The 19,331-nt window shown below is 40.1% G+C and overlaps 1 protein-coding gene across 1 annotated transcript in view; it reads left to right on the top strand.

The window, feature by feature from the left end:
* The first annotated feature begins 2,163 nt into the window (after nt 1-2,163).
* rab11fip5a (RAB11 family interacting protein 5a (class I)) overlaps nt 2,164-19,331 on the top strand; it is a 29,800-nt gene continuing 12,632 nt past the window's right edge. The window contains exons 1-2 of the mRNA XM_063500192.1: nt 2,164-3,141; nt 18,764-19,275. Coding sequence (XP_063356262.1) covers nt 2,765-3,141; nt 18,764-19,275 — 889 coding nt within the window. The 5' untranslated portion in view covers nt 2,164-2,764. The remainder of the gene's footprint in view (nt 3,142-18,763; nt 19,276-19,331) is intronic.

The following is a 19,331-nucleotide window of genomic DNA, read 5'->3' as shown; positions in this document are numbered from 1 at the left end:
AAATTGGAAGCTGGGGGCAATGTTTGGAAAAGACCACTTCTGACTGAGTTTGTGTTTATGGCAGAAAGAAAAAAAAAATTGCAAATGATTGGTAACTGGCACACGAGTCCTGCACAGCAAATTCCACTCCTGTAATTGTGGCACACGCAGAAGAAAGATAGACAGTAAGAGATGTGATGCTCCTCCCACTGTCTTGCAGGTTGTTCTGGCCTGTGCTTTCTAACAATTGCCTGGGAGGGTCATGAATTGGCTCACCTGGGCATTCAAAGCTATATGAGCTGGCCAAGGTGTGCAATGTTGTGTTCTCAATTTCGTTCGACTTGGCATCAATCAACCGTGGCGTTTGTGTTTTGCTGGTTTATTTTTAGATAAATTATACTGGATTGACACTTACTTTGACCCAGTCTGAGACGCTGGCTAGGAAGCAGAGGAGGCAGAAATAGTATAAAATATTTAAGATAATTACTCTTAATTAAAATAAATGAACCTTTTGACTTCATCAGTAAAAAGATGTGATTGGCAGTAGATGTTTCTAGGCTTGTTTCAAGACTTTCTTACATGCAAGTTATGGGCACTTCAGCACTACAGCATTAATGGGCATCAGCCACTCTCAGTCTCACATGTGACCCTGGGTCACATGGCGTTTTTCTCCACTGCAGGTCAAGTCAGTTCAGATGGACTGAAGCAGGCGAGTCAACAGGGAACAAGTCTTCTTCACAGTGACAGCTGCTAAGAGGCAAACGGGGGTCTGACTGGTGAAGAGAAAAGTGTGGAGGACGGATAAGAGGACCACAAGTCTGCACAGGACAAAAGAAAACAGAACGAACTGGCATAAATGTGAAGCCGTAAACAGGAAACAGCCTGACAAATGACATGAGCAACCACAAACAGTTAAAACATGCCATAAACATGAGGCAAGCTCTGACTGGGAACTCAGTAATCAGGGACGGTGCATCTCCTGTTACAGAGAGAAAGAATATGCTGACATTTATGCCAAACTGTGTAATTAGAAAAAACAGCCTGCAAGAAGTGATAATCTGCGGTTGAGTTCTGGAAACATTAAATACGGTGAAACCATCATGTGACAACAGGATGTGCCAATAGTATCCGTGTAGTCGCCTACATGCCAGTTATTGTTGATTTAATGTCATGACCTTTGTCACTTTCGATGGGGAAAATCCTGCCTGCAGGACTGATTAAAACAACGTGGCTTTTATATTTCTTATCATTACAGTTACCCAAAGGTCTTCTGTACAAGTACACAATGCTAATAGAAACACAATGTTATACTCTGTTTGTGAAAAACTAACCAAAGGTCTTCAGAAAACGCTTGGACTCATGAGCTTGCCAGCTGATGTGTGAAGCTAAGTGTTAGCATACTGCTAACAAAGTGGATGTTCAGGAAGGCATGTAATTCTGCAGTTATTCGATCCAAATTCAGACAAAGACAAAGTATTTGTAAATCATCATAAATGACTGACAATCTGCCCATTATATGGATCAGTGATGGAAAACCAACCAGCGTGGATAAAGACACAGTCTGTTAAAAACAATATAGCATAGAAGTGAATTACACTGAGATAAAAGTGATGGAAAAGTGGTCAAACAACAGTCAGCAAACTGATCTGTAAACCCTGAATGAAATTATTGGTCTCTTCATCAATAATTTTTAACACTAAATGGGAGGCTTAAGTATCCACGACACAATCTGCTGAAAGATCTGATATGTAGGACTAATCCACTTCATTGTATTCTATTGATAATAGAGCAACGCGATTGGTTGTAGGTCTCCTAAAACTCAAAATACATGAACAACTGAAAGATGCTTTGTTGTATTAACAAATTATTGGTAAAGTAAACCTCAAAGTGATTGAGTGGTCATTAAAATGTGTTCAGAATTTTAAAACGAATGAAGATTCAGCTCATAAATGATAAATCATGACACACTGCTCTCCACTGCATATCATAATTGGTATCAGTAATACTGGCCCTGTATTTACTTGGTATCAGAGCAATGCCAAGATTTCACACAGCACTAAAATTAAAATGCTAAAATTAAAGTGAAACTAACAAAAAACTAAAACTTAAAAAACTAAACTGAATTAAAAACAAAAAAGTTAAATTGAACTCAAAATAATAATAATAAAAAATAGGAAACTCTAATAACTCTGGTGTACTGTGGTGGAGTTATGCTGGCATACGCTATCACGGAAACTTCGTCTGGCTTTGTAGTTGTGCAGCTTGTAACTCAGACAAACAGGTTAAGGGCGGAGTGTTGTTGATGTGCTTGAATAATAGCTTTCACCCAGGGGATACATCGGGCCCTACGTTCCAGCCCAGGCACGTGTGTGTGTGTGATTTCTCTGTGCATGCAGCCATGTGTCGAGTCGGCGCTGAACTTCCTCGTCCTGCATTAGAAGAAGGAGGATAGAGAGGCGTGACGTCGCTGGCCGCAGACAGGCCCGTGCGGCAGGGGGAGAGAGGCAGGGACGGACGCTGCTGCTGCCGCAGAGCAGACTGAAGAATCGCAGGAGCAGCCGGGGCACGAAACAACCGGCAACCACGGCAACTTTGTAGAGACGCCAGACGGCCATAATGCGGCACCGCCCGCCGACGACCCCGGAGCTGATGTGACTGTGCACAACCAGAACCGGGAGGAAGCGGCGGACACCACCACCTCCCTTCGCTCTCTCTCTCTCGGTGTGTGCGCAGCCGGTCGGTTTGTCGTTCTGTCTGTCTGGAGGGAGGAGGTGGGGGGACGGACATGTCCTCGCTAAACGTACCGGAGGACCAGAAATGGGTACCGACACACGTCCAGGTGACGGTTCTGAGAGGCAGGGGCTTACGGGGCAAGGGCAAGCACGGCACCAGCGATGTGTACACCATCATCCAGCTCGGTAAGGAGAAGTACTCGACCGGCGTGGCGGAGAAGACCACCGAGCCGGAGTGGAAGGAGGAGTGCTCGTTCGAGCTGCAGCCCGGTGTGCTGGAGAGCGGCGGGCAGAGCGGATACCCGGCTGGGAGCTGCGAGCTAATCCTGACGGTGATGCACAGGGCGCTCATTGGGCTGGACGTGTTCCTCGGACAGGCTGTGATCCCTCTGGATAAAGTCTTTCTCGAAAGTAGATGCGTGAAAAACGAGTAAGTCCAACTGTCTCCGCTTGTAATAGTTGTGTGTGTGTGTGTTTAGTACGAGAACCTGCTACAGCGTGGCAAAAAAGCTGCGTGGATATGCTTTCACGTGTTGTTGTTTTATCTAATTTCCCATATCCCTTGAACACGTCAAGGGTGTTTTTCTTGTCCAGTCCGCTTTTTGTCCCGTTTAACTCGCCACACAGTTTGTTGTTAAATACAAACACAGCTGTCAAATCTCTGGTGCTGCATCAGGGCCCTGCAGACACACCCTCCCTCCTCCCACAGACAGACCAAACTAACTCTTAGCAACCATCAGCGCACTCCCCACTGAGGCTCAAGGCTCCCCTACAACTTCTGCAAACCTCACATCCTCCACAATGTTTACATCATCAGCTGCTTGCGGTCGGTTCTTTAGAAAAGAAAAAACCCCACCAACAACAACAACTGTTGTTTCCCCATAGCTGAGGCATAGAGTGGCGTAGAGCTGGATTAATGCTTGTCCCAAATCCAGGGATTAACCAACAGTTTCATGATCCCAATAAAGCTTCAAGGTATTTTTAGCAATAACATGCTGTTTCACACAAGCCCCGCCCACTACAGCAGGAAGTTTGGTGAAAAATCTTTGGAGGAATCTTTTTATTTCTTTTTCATGGTAACAGAAATCTTTTTTTTTTGTGCATCTCTCTAATGGTGCAAACAGGAGCTTTTCTTTTCTTTTTTTGTTGATAACACCTTTCAACACCTTCGGAGAATATCGAAATGTATGACATTTGTAGGTTGAGTAATAATGGCACATAAGCAGTTAGCTGTTAGATAAAAAGGTGGGCTTTGCACTGATGGTTCAAAGGCACTTTTAGCAAAAGACCTGACATTTACAGGAAGGTTTTGGATACCTAAAGGTTTTCCTACTGTTTGCGTGTTCATACCACTGCTCCAAAACTTGACGAGCTTCCCTTCTACTTTTCATCCACCAAACCAGGGTCAATAAAAAAGTAAGTCCAGTTGTTATATCTGACAGTAGCAATAAGTGCTACTCAGAACTGGTACATGATCTTGCCCCATCATGCTGACAACACACTAAAAGATGTTATGTTTTGTCGTGTTGGCTAAGAAAATGCCACATAAAGCAGTTTTTTTAAAATCTTTTAAGTGACTGCCACCTGACCTAAGTGTGCTTTCAGTCAAACAGAGCCATGAATTTGAGACGAAAGGGGAGCAAGTCTCCTCCAGTCGGCCCTGTTGGAGCTGGTCACTTGAAGGTTAGAGCCAGCCTATGATGATGATGATGTGTCAGCAGTTTGGTGCTGTGGTACATTCAGCGTCTTCACGTGGGATTCAGTGAATGTTCACTGGTTATTAGCAACACCAGCAGCTTTCAAAGCTTCCAGCTTCAATTCTCCTCTTTGCTACTGAAGAGAAAAGATATGCTAGAAGGTTTGCAAAAGACCCCCCCAAAACAAACATTTGAACACGACCATTTACAATAGTTGACTTTGATACATAAAAAAGCTTATAATTAGACTTTTCTTCTTATTCTTCCAACACCAAAACACTATACCCAGCCAATGTGTGTATAATTTAAAGACAAGAAAGGCTACCTGCAGGCTGAAGGTATTCAGCATCTGCTCGCTCCCTGTTCTCTGAGTTTTGCTACACAATCAGAACCTGTATGTTCTGACTACCGTTGCACTAAATCATGGGAAATGTTCAAACAGGAACTTAGAACAAATGGAAAAGTTTGCTAATTTTAAAAAGATACTTCCAACTACTAGCTACTACTATAAGCCACTGGTCGTATTAGGCTTTGTAAGGTTATTACAACAAACCCCCCTGAGTGTATTGGCTTTTCATTTTGTAGGATAATGGCTATTCTCGTTCTGAGAAAAGTAGTATTTGTTTGCTGCATGTTAATGTGTTTTCTGCAGAACTTGCTGTATTTCTCAAGTGCACCAGTTTTTAAAGTTTGATTCAAACAAAAACTCGCATAAGAGCTTTGTCTAACAAATATGGAAGCTAGCGAAGTACAGATAAGCTAATAAGAGATTCACAGTACTGTGCAAAAGTCTTGAACTGCCTGTTATTTTTTATGAAATAGGTGCATTTTGAAATGTGCAAACATACATGGAAATACAGTATATAAATCAAAAGCACAGTTTGTACAATTCTAAAAAGCTTGATAGTCAATATTTGGTATGACTCACTTACTTTAATTCTTCAACATAGTCTGAATTCACTTAGGCAGCTTTCTTTAGGAAGTTTTCAGGAATGGTTCACCAGGCTTCTGGAAGGTCTTCCAAAGCTCTTCTTTAGATTTTAGCTGCCTTTTGTTTCATTCTGTCAAGATGATCCCACACTGGAGGCCAATCCATGACTGACAGTGTCCATTGTGTGTTTTTCTATCAAGGTATGCTTTTACTGTGTTTTCCATATGCTTGGAATCAATTCCATGCTTAAAAATGAAGCTGTAGCCAATCAGCTGCATTCAAAACCGATACTGCATGGTGCATTAAAATCTGACATTACTTTGTGTGTTCATATTTACATCAGTTTTTACAAGTTCTCCGACACCACTGACTGAGATGCAGCTTCAAACCATGACTAAGCCTCCACCGTGTTTTACAGATTGCTGTAGACGCTCACTGTTGTGTCTCTCTCCTAACTCCCTTATACATATTAATGTACTAATATTAAGATTCGTCACTCTCTAGGACCTCTTGCCACTGCTTTTAAGCTCAGTTCTTGTGTACACTGGAATTCCTCAAACAGTAGATGGACCAACTGAAGAATATTGTTTTCAAATACTGTTCAAGATGGGTTTTCTTTTGTTTTTTAGGCTTACTACTTTTTCTTTTCGCCTCCATTTGTCTAGTTTCTTTTTCAAATTGCACACCATGCTGAGATATACAAAGTTTTCGGCTAATAGCTCTTTGGGAATCACCTTGTTGGTACAAAAATGCTATTTTTCTGCAAGTCAAACTGTGTTATTGTTGACATGTTTTTTGTTTTCTTTTTCTTTCTTTTTTTTGATGTACAGTGCTGTACACGCTAGTGATCATAACTAATGAACAACTTCAGTAGATTGTGTTTTGATAGAACCCTGTTAAATGTAGTAGCTACTTTTGGCAGCTCCCTCTTCACAAGGGGTCACCACAGCGGGACGCTCCGCATGCTTGATTTGGCAGAGCTTATGCCGAATGCCCTTCCGAATGCAACCCTAAAGTTCAAAACCAAATTGAACTGAACTGTTTGTCGAAACCAGAAAATAAAGTGTTACAGTGATAATGGGACAAAACAGCTCAGTTTATTAATATTCAGTTTGAGTTGACAGTTGATGCTTGACACTTAACATACCCCTCTCCATCATTACTGTGATCTTCTGCTTTGGAAAATTATTTGTCATCAGGTTGATCATTTTATGTAACTTTCCATTCATTGTATACATTTTTTGTATTTTCCATATGGTTTTTGTAGAGAAATAATTAATGTGATAAAACGGAGATTTCAGCCATATTGTGCAGCTGGCAAGTCATGTATCGAGGTTTGAATACATATACGATCATTAAGGTGACAATATTCAAATATTTTTAAGGAAAATGAACACGAGAAAGACGAGAAGTCTAGTTTGACATACACAATGCAAAATTGGTTTCCTCAAGTGTGCTGTTTGTGTTAGTTGAGTTTTTTTTGGATGGTGATCAAATCTAGAGGGAAACATAAATGATGGCAGTAAAATCTGATAATAAAAACATGCTGAAAGTACGACTGATAAACGGCTTACATAAGGTTAGAAAGAGAACCGGTAGCTTTTCAACTCACTTAACACCCATGAAACGAGATTAAAAGTGACCTTTCCTTTTAGACTGCCATGCAATTTAATGGGAAAACACAGAATAATGCAGTGACAACAGCCTTGTAATTATTTTAGCAGAGGTTAAGAAGCAAGGTGTGCATCTGTAACTTTACAGATTTTAATAGTTAGCCCTTTGGAAGAGTTTGAAGCATCACACTGATATAGAGCTCCACGTCGTATATTTCCCCCCCCCCCAGCCACCCTATTTTCTGACTTTTATTGTCTGCAGGATTCATCATTTTCCATACAGTGTACTTCTGAATCAGCATGTTCCAGTCAGTGAGTGGAAATGAGGAATGAGCTTTAAATTTGGACGCATTTATATTGGACTGCATGAGTTAACTCTGCTCATTTGACTTGCCTTGTGATTCTGTTAAAAATGAATCGATAAACAACTCGTAATTCAACATTAACACAGGACTTCTCTTTGAGCTGAGCCTTTTGACTTAGATGGAGTCTTACTTGCCTTTTTAAAACCCAAGAATGCGAGAGGAAAAGTGTTGGTAATGAATTTAACCAAGTGTTTATCTTTAACATGAGTTGCAACCTCTGATACGTTGAACTTAGGGTTTACCTTGAGTAGCACAATTGTTACTTCAAGGAACATGTCATTAAACAAATTAGCTACATTATTGTGTCAGTAGGTCAGAAAGGTTGCATTACTTGCTAGCTTCTGTTTTACCAGGACTGGCTAGCTTAATGCTTTAATAAAAGTGTTATACCGTATTTTTGTATGAAACCAACGAAGATGCTGCCAGTTTGTCTTGTATGTATGTGTCATCAACTGCATGTATTGGTTTAATTTCTTTAAACAAGTCAGCTAAAACAAAAAGTCCCATAGTGACAATGTTTTCAACCTTATCGTGTAGCTAATGTTAGCTTAAGCTAGTTATGTTACTATCTGTTGCTAGCTTAACAAATTAAGAAAAGCTATCAAAATCAAGTGTTTATTGGTAGTAGAGTTTCAATATTAATTGTTCAAATATTCAAAAAGGTATCAAATTTGTTGAAGGGTACAAAATGACTAAGTTGGTACTAAAACGGTGTTTAGTACCTTGACTTGTTCCTAATTCATGACAAAATCAATGGTAATGAATTTTTTAAATATATAAAGTTCTAGTAACTTGTTTAAATTAGATTTTCACCTTTATTTTAGTTTGAATATGTATGGCACTGAAAATATTGGAGTTTTGACTCATTGTAAGACTGCAAAATGTTAAATCATTAATCTATTGTGAAAATAAATTTGCTGTTGCCTACAGTGAAAACTGAGGCAATTTCAATCAATAAGTACTCTAGGTTCGCTAACTTTTTGTAGTAACAGAGAAGCTTTACACAAGTATGTAAGGGTATTAAAAACACAGTTCATATTCATAGTTAGCAATGAAAGAAGTAAAAGAAAACACATCAAATATGTTCCTCCTTCAGTAATTTTTTTCAAGAAACAAAGATAGAAGTGGATCTTCCCTCAAAAGAGTGACCACAACATATTTGCATTTTGCATTACTGGTGTAGAGCAGATTACTGGAAAGGTGGGCGTTCGGTGAATTCCCCTACTGGGTCTGTCAGGAGGAAGCTACAAAGGCCCTGCCAGTGTAGCATGCATAGCAATCAACCCATTTTGCTAACAGAAAATTCATTTTGCCAGGCTTTTGCTGATTATCAGATTTGCCATATTCAGTTTTCCTTTATAATCAAGTTTCTTCCCAAGAGTATAAATGTCAGCTCTTTTATTCAGTTATTTATTTATTTATTGTTTGCTGCATGCCAGTGATTCTTTACTGGTTCAGTGCTTCGTGTTGTGCTAAGATTATATATTTAGATTTGGTGCTTACAACTTCTTCTTTGTATCGGCTCTCTGTCACAGTTCCCTGCCCTGTTGTATATGTGTAGGAAGAAAATCTGTGATGTTGTTTCAGGCCTGAGAGCTGAATGTCTATCTGCTGAGTGAGGCAGGAAGATGGTGTGTTTCTTTCTCTGTGTGTGTGAGAGAGAGATGTACATCCAGAAAAATCCTCTGCTAAGAGCCGACAGACTTTCAGTAGCTGCAATTAAAGGTTATATAACACTGTGACCTGTTAAGTCACCCTAGATAATATAAATGTAGCATGGCTTTCTGGAAAAATTTTCCATGGAGATTTTTCAGACCATAATCTGTATAGATTATACAGATAGCTGAGTATGCAGGAGTCCACTGGTCGTTCGAGGGATATGTTCCTGAGTGACGGAGCGGCAGTGTGTCTACGTCACAAAAATCTCATCAGACCATCTGGTTGTATTCAACAAAGCCAGAAAGTAAAGGAGAAGAGGCGCACATAGAGGATGACTGCTGTTTTGTTTGCTAATATTTTGTAGCAGGCCACAATTGCTAGATGAGGTTGACATGCTTCCAGATCTAGGTCAGCTAACATTGCTGCCTTTTTGTGTACTTCTAGCTAGTCAAATCGCTAGGATGCTAATGTAAAGTTATTTTAAAGTGATGCCAGGTTAGCTCCTCTCTAGTATTAGCAATGTGCCATAGTGTGGCATATCGTATAATATCATCAGTATAGTGGTTACTAACAGTGACAGTGAGGGGTACCTTTGTAGTTTGTATTTATATCTAATGCTTGCTTTTTTGTCAAGATTGAAGTGTAATCACTACTTTAAAACTAGAAATGCAAACATTCTTGCTTTTCCTTGATGACCAAATTACATTTGGAATCATGAGAAATCTCTTAAGTTTATTAGATTCTACGTAAGTCGATGAACAATCCCCTGATTTTAATTTTTTTTATGATGAAGGTAATGAGTAGTGATGTGATTAAACTAAGGTAATTTAAGCGGTTAGATAATGTGAGTTAATCTGTAGTGAATACCACTTTGTTACTTGCAGAGCATCACTGGTGAGTTAAGTAGTCATTCAGTAGAGAAATACATTTTATTGAAAGATGATAGGGAAAAGTTATACATGCCCGATTGCTTAAGTTTCCCATTGAGTCCCCCTTCCTGAAAGTCTTAGCTCTCTTGCCTAATTTTCTTCTCATTTGCTTCTTTCTTACTTGGTACTTAAAATATTTAACGGTAGTTGTTGTACATAAACCTTGGAAAGCTGGCAGACTCGAGCCTGACATTTCGGCTGCTTTTCAGACTGAAACACTGGAACGCAGTGGTGGCAAGAATGTGGCAAACTTTGCATTGCAAAAAATATTCTTGGATGTCTTCTGATGGCCTTGCATATTAGCACCTGACTCTAGTAGATTTGGCTCGAAACCTGATTACAATGTATTATTTGGCATAGCCTGCGTTAGTATTCTGTAATCTGCATTTATTTTTATTTTGCATTTTGTTTTATTGTGCATTCTTTTTTTTCTGTCCGTTATTGCAGTCTATCTAGTGTTTATACAACGAGCATTCATGTCCAGGTTTATTTATCACTCATTGATCCCTAATGTGTATCTGCGGCTATGTGGTTTTAAAGAATTGGGAGGGAAGTTGGTCGGTAGGTTTTTCGCTTATAGCATCCAGATGTGGAATGTGGTATGGGTCTCGCAGCCTGTCTGCTTCTTCTGCTGAGGAAGCAGGAATCCAGGCCATATTACCAGTATTACCCACAGTATTCCTGAAGGGGTTGTTGGCCTAATTAATTCAGAAAGGTGTAATGGGAAGTGTTCAATCGGTAACTCAAATGAACAACACCGCTTACATCCTTTTTTTTATGCACTTGGATATGATATCGAGGTGATGGTCTGCTATCATTGTTGAAGACCATTGACTGCTATATTTTTTCACTATATCCTTTGCTTTTGGCTGTAATTGTTTATTATTTTATGACTTTTCTGCTGAATCATTTCATCAATTTGGATAAAAAGTTGACCCTTTTTTTTACCTTTTTTTCCCCCCCAACAGAAAATCCATGCCAGCACTAGAGCTGAACATTGATGAAGATTTCTAACAGAGTATTGTTAAAAAGAAAACCTTGTGTTTTTTTGCATTACGCTGTAATATAGCAGTTTGTAGTGTGTTGGAAGGTTTGGTAAAGGTCAAGGGTTTTGTTTCAAAAATACTCTCATCTACTGAAGTCCTTGTGCGTTAGCATGAGCACAGCTCTCTAGAGCTGCTAGAAAAGCTGTTAGCTTCATTTCTAAATGTGACAGAGTGTTCGAGAGGTGACAAAGTTTCTTCACTTGCTTGTGTTTTCTAAAGTTGTAGTGCAAGATGCACTCTGCACTCGTGCCCCTGGAGAGTACTCTGAGCCTCCCTGAAACTGAAACCCGTCTGATGCCTCTGCTAGATAAATGCAAAAAAAGAGAAGAAGGGAGCGATACGACCTTAAATGCCAACATATTTGTTAAATCATGTGCTGCTAAGTTCCACAGCTCACACGCCCTTGGCAATGGTTTCATTTCACTCTTGTGTCTGGCCCCGATACCACAGAGGCTCACAGAGCCCCACAAAGGCTGACTACGGGTTGATAGACGACTTGTGTTGTAATTTCAGCTCTCGTCTGCTCCGAAGGGTGGTTTCTAGGGATTGACATATAGCCTGTAAGTTGAAGTCTGCAATAAGACAGCATCTTCAGAGTGGGAACATCTTCCTGTCTGCTCTGTGGTAGATCAGGGAGATGAGGAGATGGTGGTGTGTTGCTGGGATGGGGTGGAGTGTTGTGATTTCCTGTTTTCCCAAGATGGGGAAGCAGATATGTAGTTATGCTCTGCAGCTCTGGAATGGCATTTTTCCCTGTCTTATGACAATTAAAAACCTGTTTAGACTTCCACATGTTCCCAAAAACAAGCAGAACATTTTCCGTCTTTATTATGTTTTCACTTAGTGCTTATAACGAAAACCGCATTTGCACGATGGCCTTAGTGAACTATACAGTTTCTGTGTGGGATGATGCTTTTGGGAAACTGGCTCCTCTTCAGTAGCAGGCTGTGCTCTGCCTGAGTATGTGGGCTACAAAATGTAGGTTGCTGCTTTTGTCTCTCTTGCAGTTTCTGTATTTGGGCCTCTTGTGTGTTTTACTTGTTGTTCACATTTATTATTGTCAGGCTTAGTCATGCATCAGGCAAGAACAGGTGCACGTACAACGGAACTGTACGTGGCCTTTTAAGTATTTTGCAACTTCTTTATTTTTATATGACCAGTTAGAAATGTTATTTTGAGAAGACAAAGGCACAAAATGTTACCGTGTGCAGGCTTAGAGAAAGATGTACATATTTTTAATGAATTACAATCCCTGTAATGTTAGTGATGTGGTTGTAGTACTAAGTATCCCTGAGGAAACCTTGCATAGCTTCCCTGGCCCTGTGTTTGGAATGTGAACCCCACCTCGGCTGACGTGCCAGGAGGAGGACCGATACTATTGTTGACACGTCGATGTGAAATTCGAATCCACACCTAACAGGCGTTTGAGACATAATATTAGTGACAGGAGAATGAGCCCACACAAAAATCTGTGTTGGCTCCAAACATTAAACAGAAAAAAGACGAGTTCAGAGCTGAGGAATTGACTTTGTTGACATGTTGCTCGATAATCCCTTAACAGGATTTGTCTTAATGAAACGTGCCAATATAAATACCTTATCTGGATTAGACTAAATCAGCCTCAAACTCATCATTCAGCAAATGTAGAAACATAAGACCCAGGCTTATAGGCTGTATGTACTTGCTTCATTGGAGTGCTGCTCCCGCCTACGCCTTTTTCATGTGTGTGAATGATATCTGGTTCGTTAATGAAAACAACGTGCTCAAGTGGCAGATTTCCATTGTTGCCTGATTTCTGTGAGATATAGTTCTCTTGTTCTCGGGCCGTAAAAAGCATTCCTCTCTCCTCTTACGCCGAGCTCCACCTGCTCATTAGTCGTGCCTCTTGGAGTTTGACTTTTAGGAGTTGCTTTACTAATTGTTTTCAGTGACATTCTTCTTGGGTGTTACCATGTTTTCAGGGCTGAACTTGAGGTCAGAGGCAGGATGATGGTGATTACATAACAGCCTGTGCAGTGAATTATATGACTTGTGTTATTTCTTCTCTGCAGCCTACTATTACGCCAGTGTTGTTGCCAGAGACAACTTTCCTGTCTCTGTTCGTCTGTAATCAAACAGAAGATGGGTTGAAGAGAACAGTCTGGTATTCTGATTAGATTTAGATGATTTCATGTTGGGTTTATGAGTCTGTCAGTCCTACTCCATAGTCTTTTTTTCTCCATTATATTGTGTCTTCAATATGTCTTCAATATAATGTTACATTCGTATATTAGTCATGTTTTTGACCAGGTGCTGTAGGATGTAGGCATTTAAAACACTTATTTACGCTTTAATTACTAACTCTAAATCTTAAATATCTTTTTTTTAAAGTCAGTTTTTCAACATTTCGGTCTAAAACTAAATCCTCTCCAGTCTTGCTTCTTGGATTGATGGAGTTTAGTAAGCTGGCAAATGCTAATTTGGCTCATAAGTATATGTTTATCTCATAGGCTAAGCATGTTTTGCCTATTGGCGTTAAGCGATGATAACAACCCTGACTGTTGAATATGTTATTAATATCTTGTAGTGCTGTGCACCTTGTTCTCTAAATAGAAACAAGCCCCCCACAAAGTTTTCATTCTTGGCCTCTGCAGCTTTTTATTAGCAGCATACATGTGCAGCATATATTTACTAGGGGTGCAACAATACACAAAATTCACAGTTCGGTTCGGTTCGATACTTTGGTGTCACGGTTCGATATTTTTTCGATACAAAAAAAATGTTCATGCCTTTTTAATTTGTCATTTATTAAAATTATAAATTTATATTTTAACTCAAAAGTACAGTTTTTAAATTTAATGTTGCTGAAACAACAAAGTAATAAAAAATAAATCTATCTGATCGAGAAATCCCTCATCTTTGGAAAAGAGAGTTTATTACAGAGAAATGGCTCTTTCCAAAATAAAAGCTATACTATACGCTTCTTCTGGGGTATATTCTCAGCAGCATATTAAACATATCAGGTCCCCATAAGGAGAATCATGTGCTAACGGCTGTCTAAATGGCTCGGGTAAAGTTTGTAGCATGCGTGCTTGTTGTTTTTGTCTGCTTCCACTTGTCTTCGCACTAGGATGATGTCGGAGTAAATGTGCAGTCATATTCGTTGTGTTCCCACTAGTGCTGTCAGCGTTAATCTCGTTGAAATGACATTAACGCCACAACGCGGCAAATCTCCGTTAACTAGCTACCGCGGATCGCCCCGTGCGTGGGGCTGGACGGACTCAACACGTTAACGAGCTAACTGCGCTAACGCACTAGTTCCCACCAATGTAATTGAGCATTGCGTGGCACTGTTTTACTTTTGTCCATGACGCGCTTACCTTCAGGGTCATACTTCACATGAAGACCAAAATAGTTCCAAACGCCAGATCTGAATGAGGGAGGGGGAGGTTCAATTTGCCATGTTGCAACGAGCTGAACTTCTGTCTCGCTAGCTTGCGCTGTGCTCAGTGGATCTGTGCTCGACAGTGCAGCCTAGGCGGAGTAGTCGAACGCAGATTCACTGAGCGGTCAACACAGACAGCATCGTCAGAAGAAAATTTGATAAAATAAATTAAAAATTTTGTATTGTTCGATACATATGCGTACCGAACCGAAAGCAGTGTATCGAACGGTTCAATATCGATACGAGTATTGTTGCACCCCTAATATTTACACTCTTGGGTCATCTAAGATTTCAGCAGCAAGTAATCCAAACCACTCTGCAATCAGAATCAGAATACTTCATTAATCCCTAGGAAAATTATGTGGGTTACAGTTGCTCCAAGACAGTAACAGACAAAACTAATTAAATAATACAATATGATACAGAAATTTAAGAAATAGCACTAATATATACAAGTCGCTCAATTATAAATATCAAGAATATTGGCAAAGAATATTACAGAGGTGGAAGATATCTGATTGAAATTTGATTCTAACCTGTGAATTTTGTCATTTGCTATTTTACCCTAGAGATTGTGCAAAAGGGTGTAACTATTGCTATTACAGTGGAATGTGTCTTTTTGTGGATGGGGTCATTTCACACGCTTTGTCCATTTTAGGTGTCTTCTTTATTCCATATGATTGCATTTGTCTCGGCTGATTGGGACACCTAGTAATAGAGGAGACATGTGTAGCGTGTCATTATATTTTAGCTACCCTAACTTCACTAACCCTCCAAATCTTGCTGAAATTTAGTTTTCCTTTTATCGAGTGTGTCCAGATCTGCTGCAGGGACTGTTGAGCAGTTGCAGTATGTTAAGCTGTAATGTACCTTTATAGAGAGAGAGTAGACCAGCCACTGTGGTAATTTAATTGGAGCTGATAGAATTTGAACAGTATTCAACATTTAATAGTCCTTAAGTGCTTCTGAAAGAGTATTTGTACCACGAAGTTGCTAATGGTTTTATTTAAGTTATAAAAATTGAACTATATCATATAGGGGTGGGCGGTATAAACGGTATACGGTAGAAACGATATAAATTTGGCCAACACAGTGCATGTTGATGGTGTCATCAAGCTGCGCCTGTTTTGGTCGAAAGCATTGCAGCGGCTGCAAACAACATCATCTACAAATTATGCCGGGCAACAGTAATAGCAAAGAGACTAAGCACTTTTGGAATATGAGGAAAGCCAAAAACTGCGCTTCCTCCACTTCCCTACCATTGATTCATTAATGCTGAATTCTCTCGCAGCTGCTCTATTCCCATGTTGTTGCAGTATATTAATGACTAACCTTGTATTGTGGATGGATTATCTCAGTTGTTCTCCTAACTGAAGTTTGGTCTGTTTATAGCATCCTGCCATGCAATTGCATTTGTCCCTAACCACCCGAAACCCTCACGTTAACTTTTATCGAGTGGAAAAAAGTTTGTCCTTCAGCTTCACTGTGATAATGTTATGCTAACGTAGCTGTGTCGCTAGCGATCACGTAGCACATCATTATATACCAGCTAGTCCAACTTCAGTAACCCTACAAAAGTCACTGCTGTTTAGTTTTCTATCTTCATTTATGTTGGAAGTGATAGCAGAGCTGTACCTTTTAATTTTCTCAGAAATCTCTCAGTCAGAACATGCTATATCATGTTTAGGTGGAAACTAGCGAGCTAACTTCCTGCTAACTTCTAACTCCGTTGAATTTAATAGATTCTGTTTTCATGGATGCCTGGATGTTAAACTTAATTGTTACACCTGGTAAAGCAGCAACGCTGATCATTTTATTAAAGATGAAAGAATTTAGACAGTTTTTAACTCTCAGTGATGCCGCAGTGTTCGTTTGACTTTGGGACCTGAAGCAGACGGAGTTTTGGACCCAGATTACTCCGCAAGGCTCCTGACTACGGCAGCCGTAATGCTCTGGCAATCCATCAAGCGGTATGCCTTCATAGCTTACCAAAGTCGTACTAAAACATTTTTTGACAGATTTCTGCGCGCCGTGTACCACATAAAATCGGTTCGAGGTCAGTAAGCACAACCAGAATTCATACATAAGGCACACTGTCGATTTTTGAGAAAATTAAAGGATTTTAAGTGTGCCTTATAGTGTGTAAAATACGTTATACAGAAGAAAAGAATATCTCGCAATATATATCGTTATCGCACATGCTTCAAATTATACCGTGATATGGATTTTAGGCCATATCGCCCAGCCCTAATATCATACCTTAGCTATGTAATATAGTGTTACTTAGGACTTTTGAAAAAAAAAAAAAAACGTAGCATAAAAACATAATTACATTATTTTATACTATCAAGCCATAACTGGTACATTTGCATGTAATTAGTGAATATGCAGTTTTGCTAATAGGTTTAATTTTGTCAGTTTATATTTCTTATTTTGTGTTATTTTATTTCTGTTTTTAAAAGAATAAGCCATGCTATTTTAACATATAGCTTATACTTTAAGTGTCAATTGAATTACATTATGAACTGTACTGTACATTTACACCTACATGATGTTAGCATGACAACATGCTAAACCTGTGCCACAATGTTACAACAATGCAGCATATTTATCAAGTGTTTGCATTGTGACCCGTGTTAATTTTCAACTTGTGTTTCTGCAGAGTCACAGTGGAGGTTTAGAGAAAAAAGGAAGGGATCCCGTGGGGGAGAAATAAAAAGCTTTCTGGTTTCTAAGAAGGCGAATGTGTGAGGTTCCTTTCTCGTACACGAGTGGGGTAGTCCCCGTTTTCTTTCATGTTGGAGCTTTCATGTTTTGCCTTTGATTCTTAAACCTCTGTTCTTGTAACTTTCCTCAGTTGCACGTTTGAGTTTCCAGTGCACGACATTTAGATTTTCTTGTTTACTCAACAGAACAGAACATTTGTAGTTGATCATGAAGCAATTTCGACAACCTTATTAACATCCTGTTTTTTCATTTGTGCAATAAGAAGTTTCACAAGCACTTAATGCAATAAGAAAATTACATGTAAGCACACTTGATTTAGTTAATGACCGTTATTTAACGTCTCAGATAAACTGTATTTCCTGCAATGAATTCTGTTTAAAAAGACTCAATTTTATATATTATATCACAACACCAGCTTAAGTTGTCTGAATATTTCAAAAGATATAAAAATAGTTGTTTACTTGACAAAGAAAGTATTTCTGTCTCTCCAAATGGAGCTTGAATGTGGAGTGTGGATATCCTGCTTTATCCATATATATCTATGGATGTCTGTACTCTTTCTCAGAACAATGGTGAATGTTCACTTTGGTTACGTATGTGCCCCTCAGCTTCGTAATGCACATATGAATAAAGAGACGATGCGGTCGAGGTGTGAGGTTTATAATAATGTGGCCACCCAGTAGCACAGGAAGTGAAAAATCTATAAGCAGATACCCGTTTGAGGCCTGTTTGTTTGTCTTCCTGACAGAGCTGACAACTTCCCGTTGGCAGCATATTTATGCTAACTGGGGAATTTTTCTCACTCATTTAATTTTTTTAAACCAGTCACTACAGATCAGATGAGACTTTCCTATGAGTCACAGTGCGGTGAACTTGGTGGCACCGTTCCACACATTTTTAAGGCCTTCATATTCATGTGGGGCGCTGAGTGTTACATCAGAAGTGAGCGTTGTTTTACTTCATTGTTCTTGCTCACCAGCCCTGACGACAAAAACAAGGGGCCTCCCCCAGGGTATTGTGGTATGTCAGGACACACAGCTGTTTGGTATTAGTAGGTCGCAGACACTCACACACCCTGTTACCCTGTGCGAGGACAGATTAGCCCCATTCATGATCACAATACAGTCATTCACACTGCTTCATGGCTGCACTCAGCGGCGAACTAATTGTTGATGTGAGTCGTCACAAAAGCACTTTGACTTGTTGTTACTATAGTACGAAGAGTAATCAACACCAGAACATTTCAGCTCTGTGTTTGGATTTTTATTGACAGCGAAAAAGGATGCACCTGTGCATTTTTCAATATGATGCATAATATATTTTCTCAGGAGGTTGTTCTGGATTTAGTCAGCTTACAGATTCGTGACGAGCACTTGGAACCACAGGTGCACAAAATAGTTCCTCGCACTCTGCAGCTCTTTTCCGGGCAAGCACAGAAGCCCGGTTTAAGTATCAAATAACATGAAGCTATAACAAATAATTCTTTGCTGATAGTCAGAACACACATACTTTAAGATGATATGAACTAGTGAAAAGCAGCACATTTGAATATGCTATAATACAGCTTCTTTTCACTTCTTTTCACACGCCTTTTCACTAGAGAGTGATAAACGGTGTGTGTTTGTGTGTTGATCATGCAAATGGATTCTTTTCTGTTGCAGGTGGTACAGGCTCAACTCGAAGACGGGGAAGAAGGAGAAGGAACGGGGAGACATTCAAGTCACCATCCAGTTCACACGCGACAACCTGACAGCTAGCATGTACGACCTTGTCATCAAAGATAAGGGCGCCTCCACATTCAGCAAGCTGAAGGAGCGCATGAAAGGCAAGAGGAGATCCAGCGACGAGGACTCCTCTTCGGCCGTCCTGCCGAGTGGGTATGGCTCTTTGTACCGCATGCGCCAAAGACTTCCTAGCGACGGAGGTGGAGAGGAGGATTATGAGGACGACGAAGGGGGCGAGGTCCGGAGGAGCAAGATGAGAACCTTCTTTTTGAGGGGAAAGTTGCGAAAATCGTCCGACACTCGGTCCAGCACGTCTCTGGGCTCGGAGAGCAGCGAGTCATCGTCACGGGGTGGGAGCCTCAGTCCTACGGCCGGTATCAGCGTGGTGGTGTCCGATCTCTCCAACTCCCCCAGTAACAGCAGCAACCTGACAGCAGATAACAGCCCAGGTGAGCTTGTTGTCACTTTAGTATCAAAGTGAAATATTCTTCTTGTATGATAATGT

Source organism: Pelmatolapia mariae, linkage group LG16_19, assembly GCF_036321145.2.
Source record: "Pelmatolapia mariae isolate MD_Pm_ZW linkage group LG16_19, Pm_UMD_F_2, whole genome shotgun sequence".
Lineage (NCBI taxonomy): Eukaryota > Metazoa > Chordata > Actinopteri > Cichliformes > Cichlidae > Pelmatolapia > Pelmatolapia mariae.
Note: the sequence above shows the minus strand (reverse complement) of the source record. Positions and strands in the feature narration are given on the sequence as shown.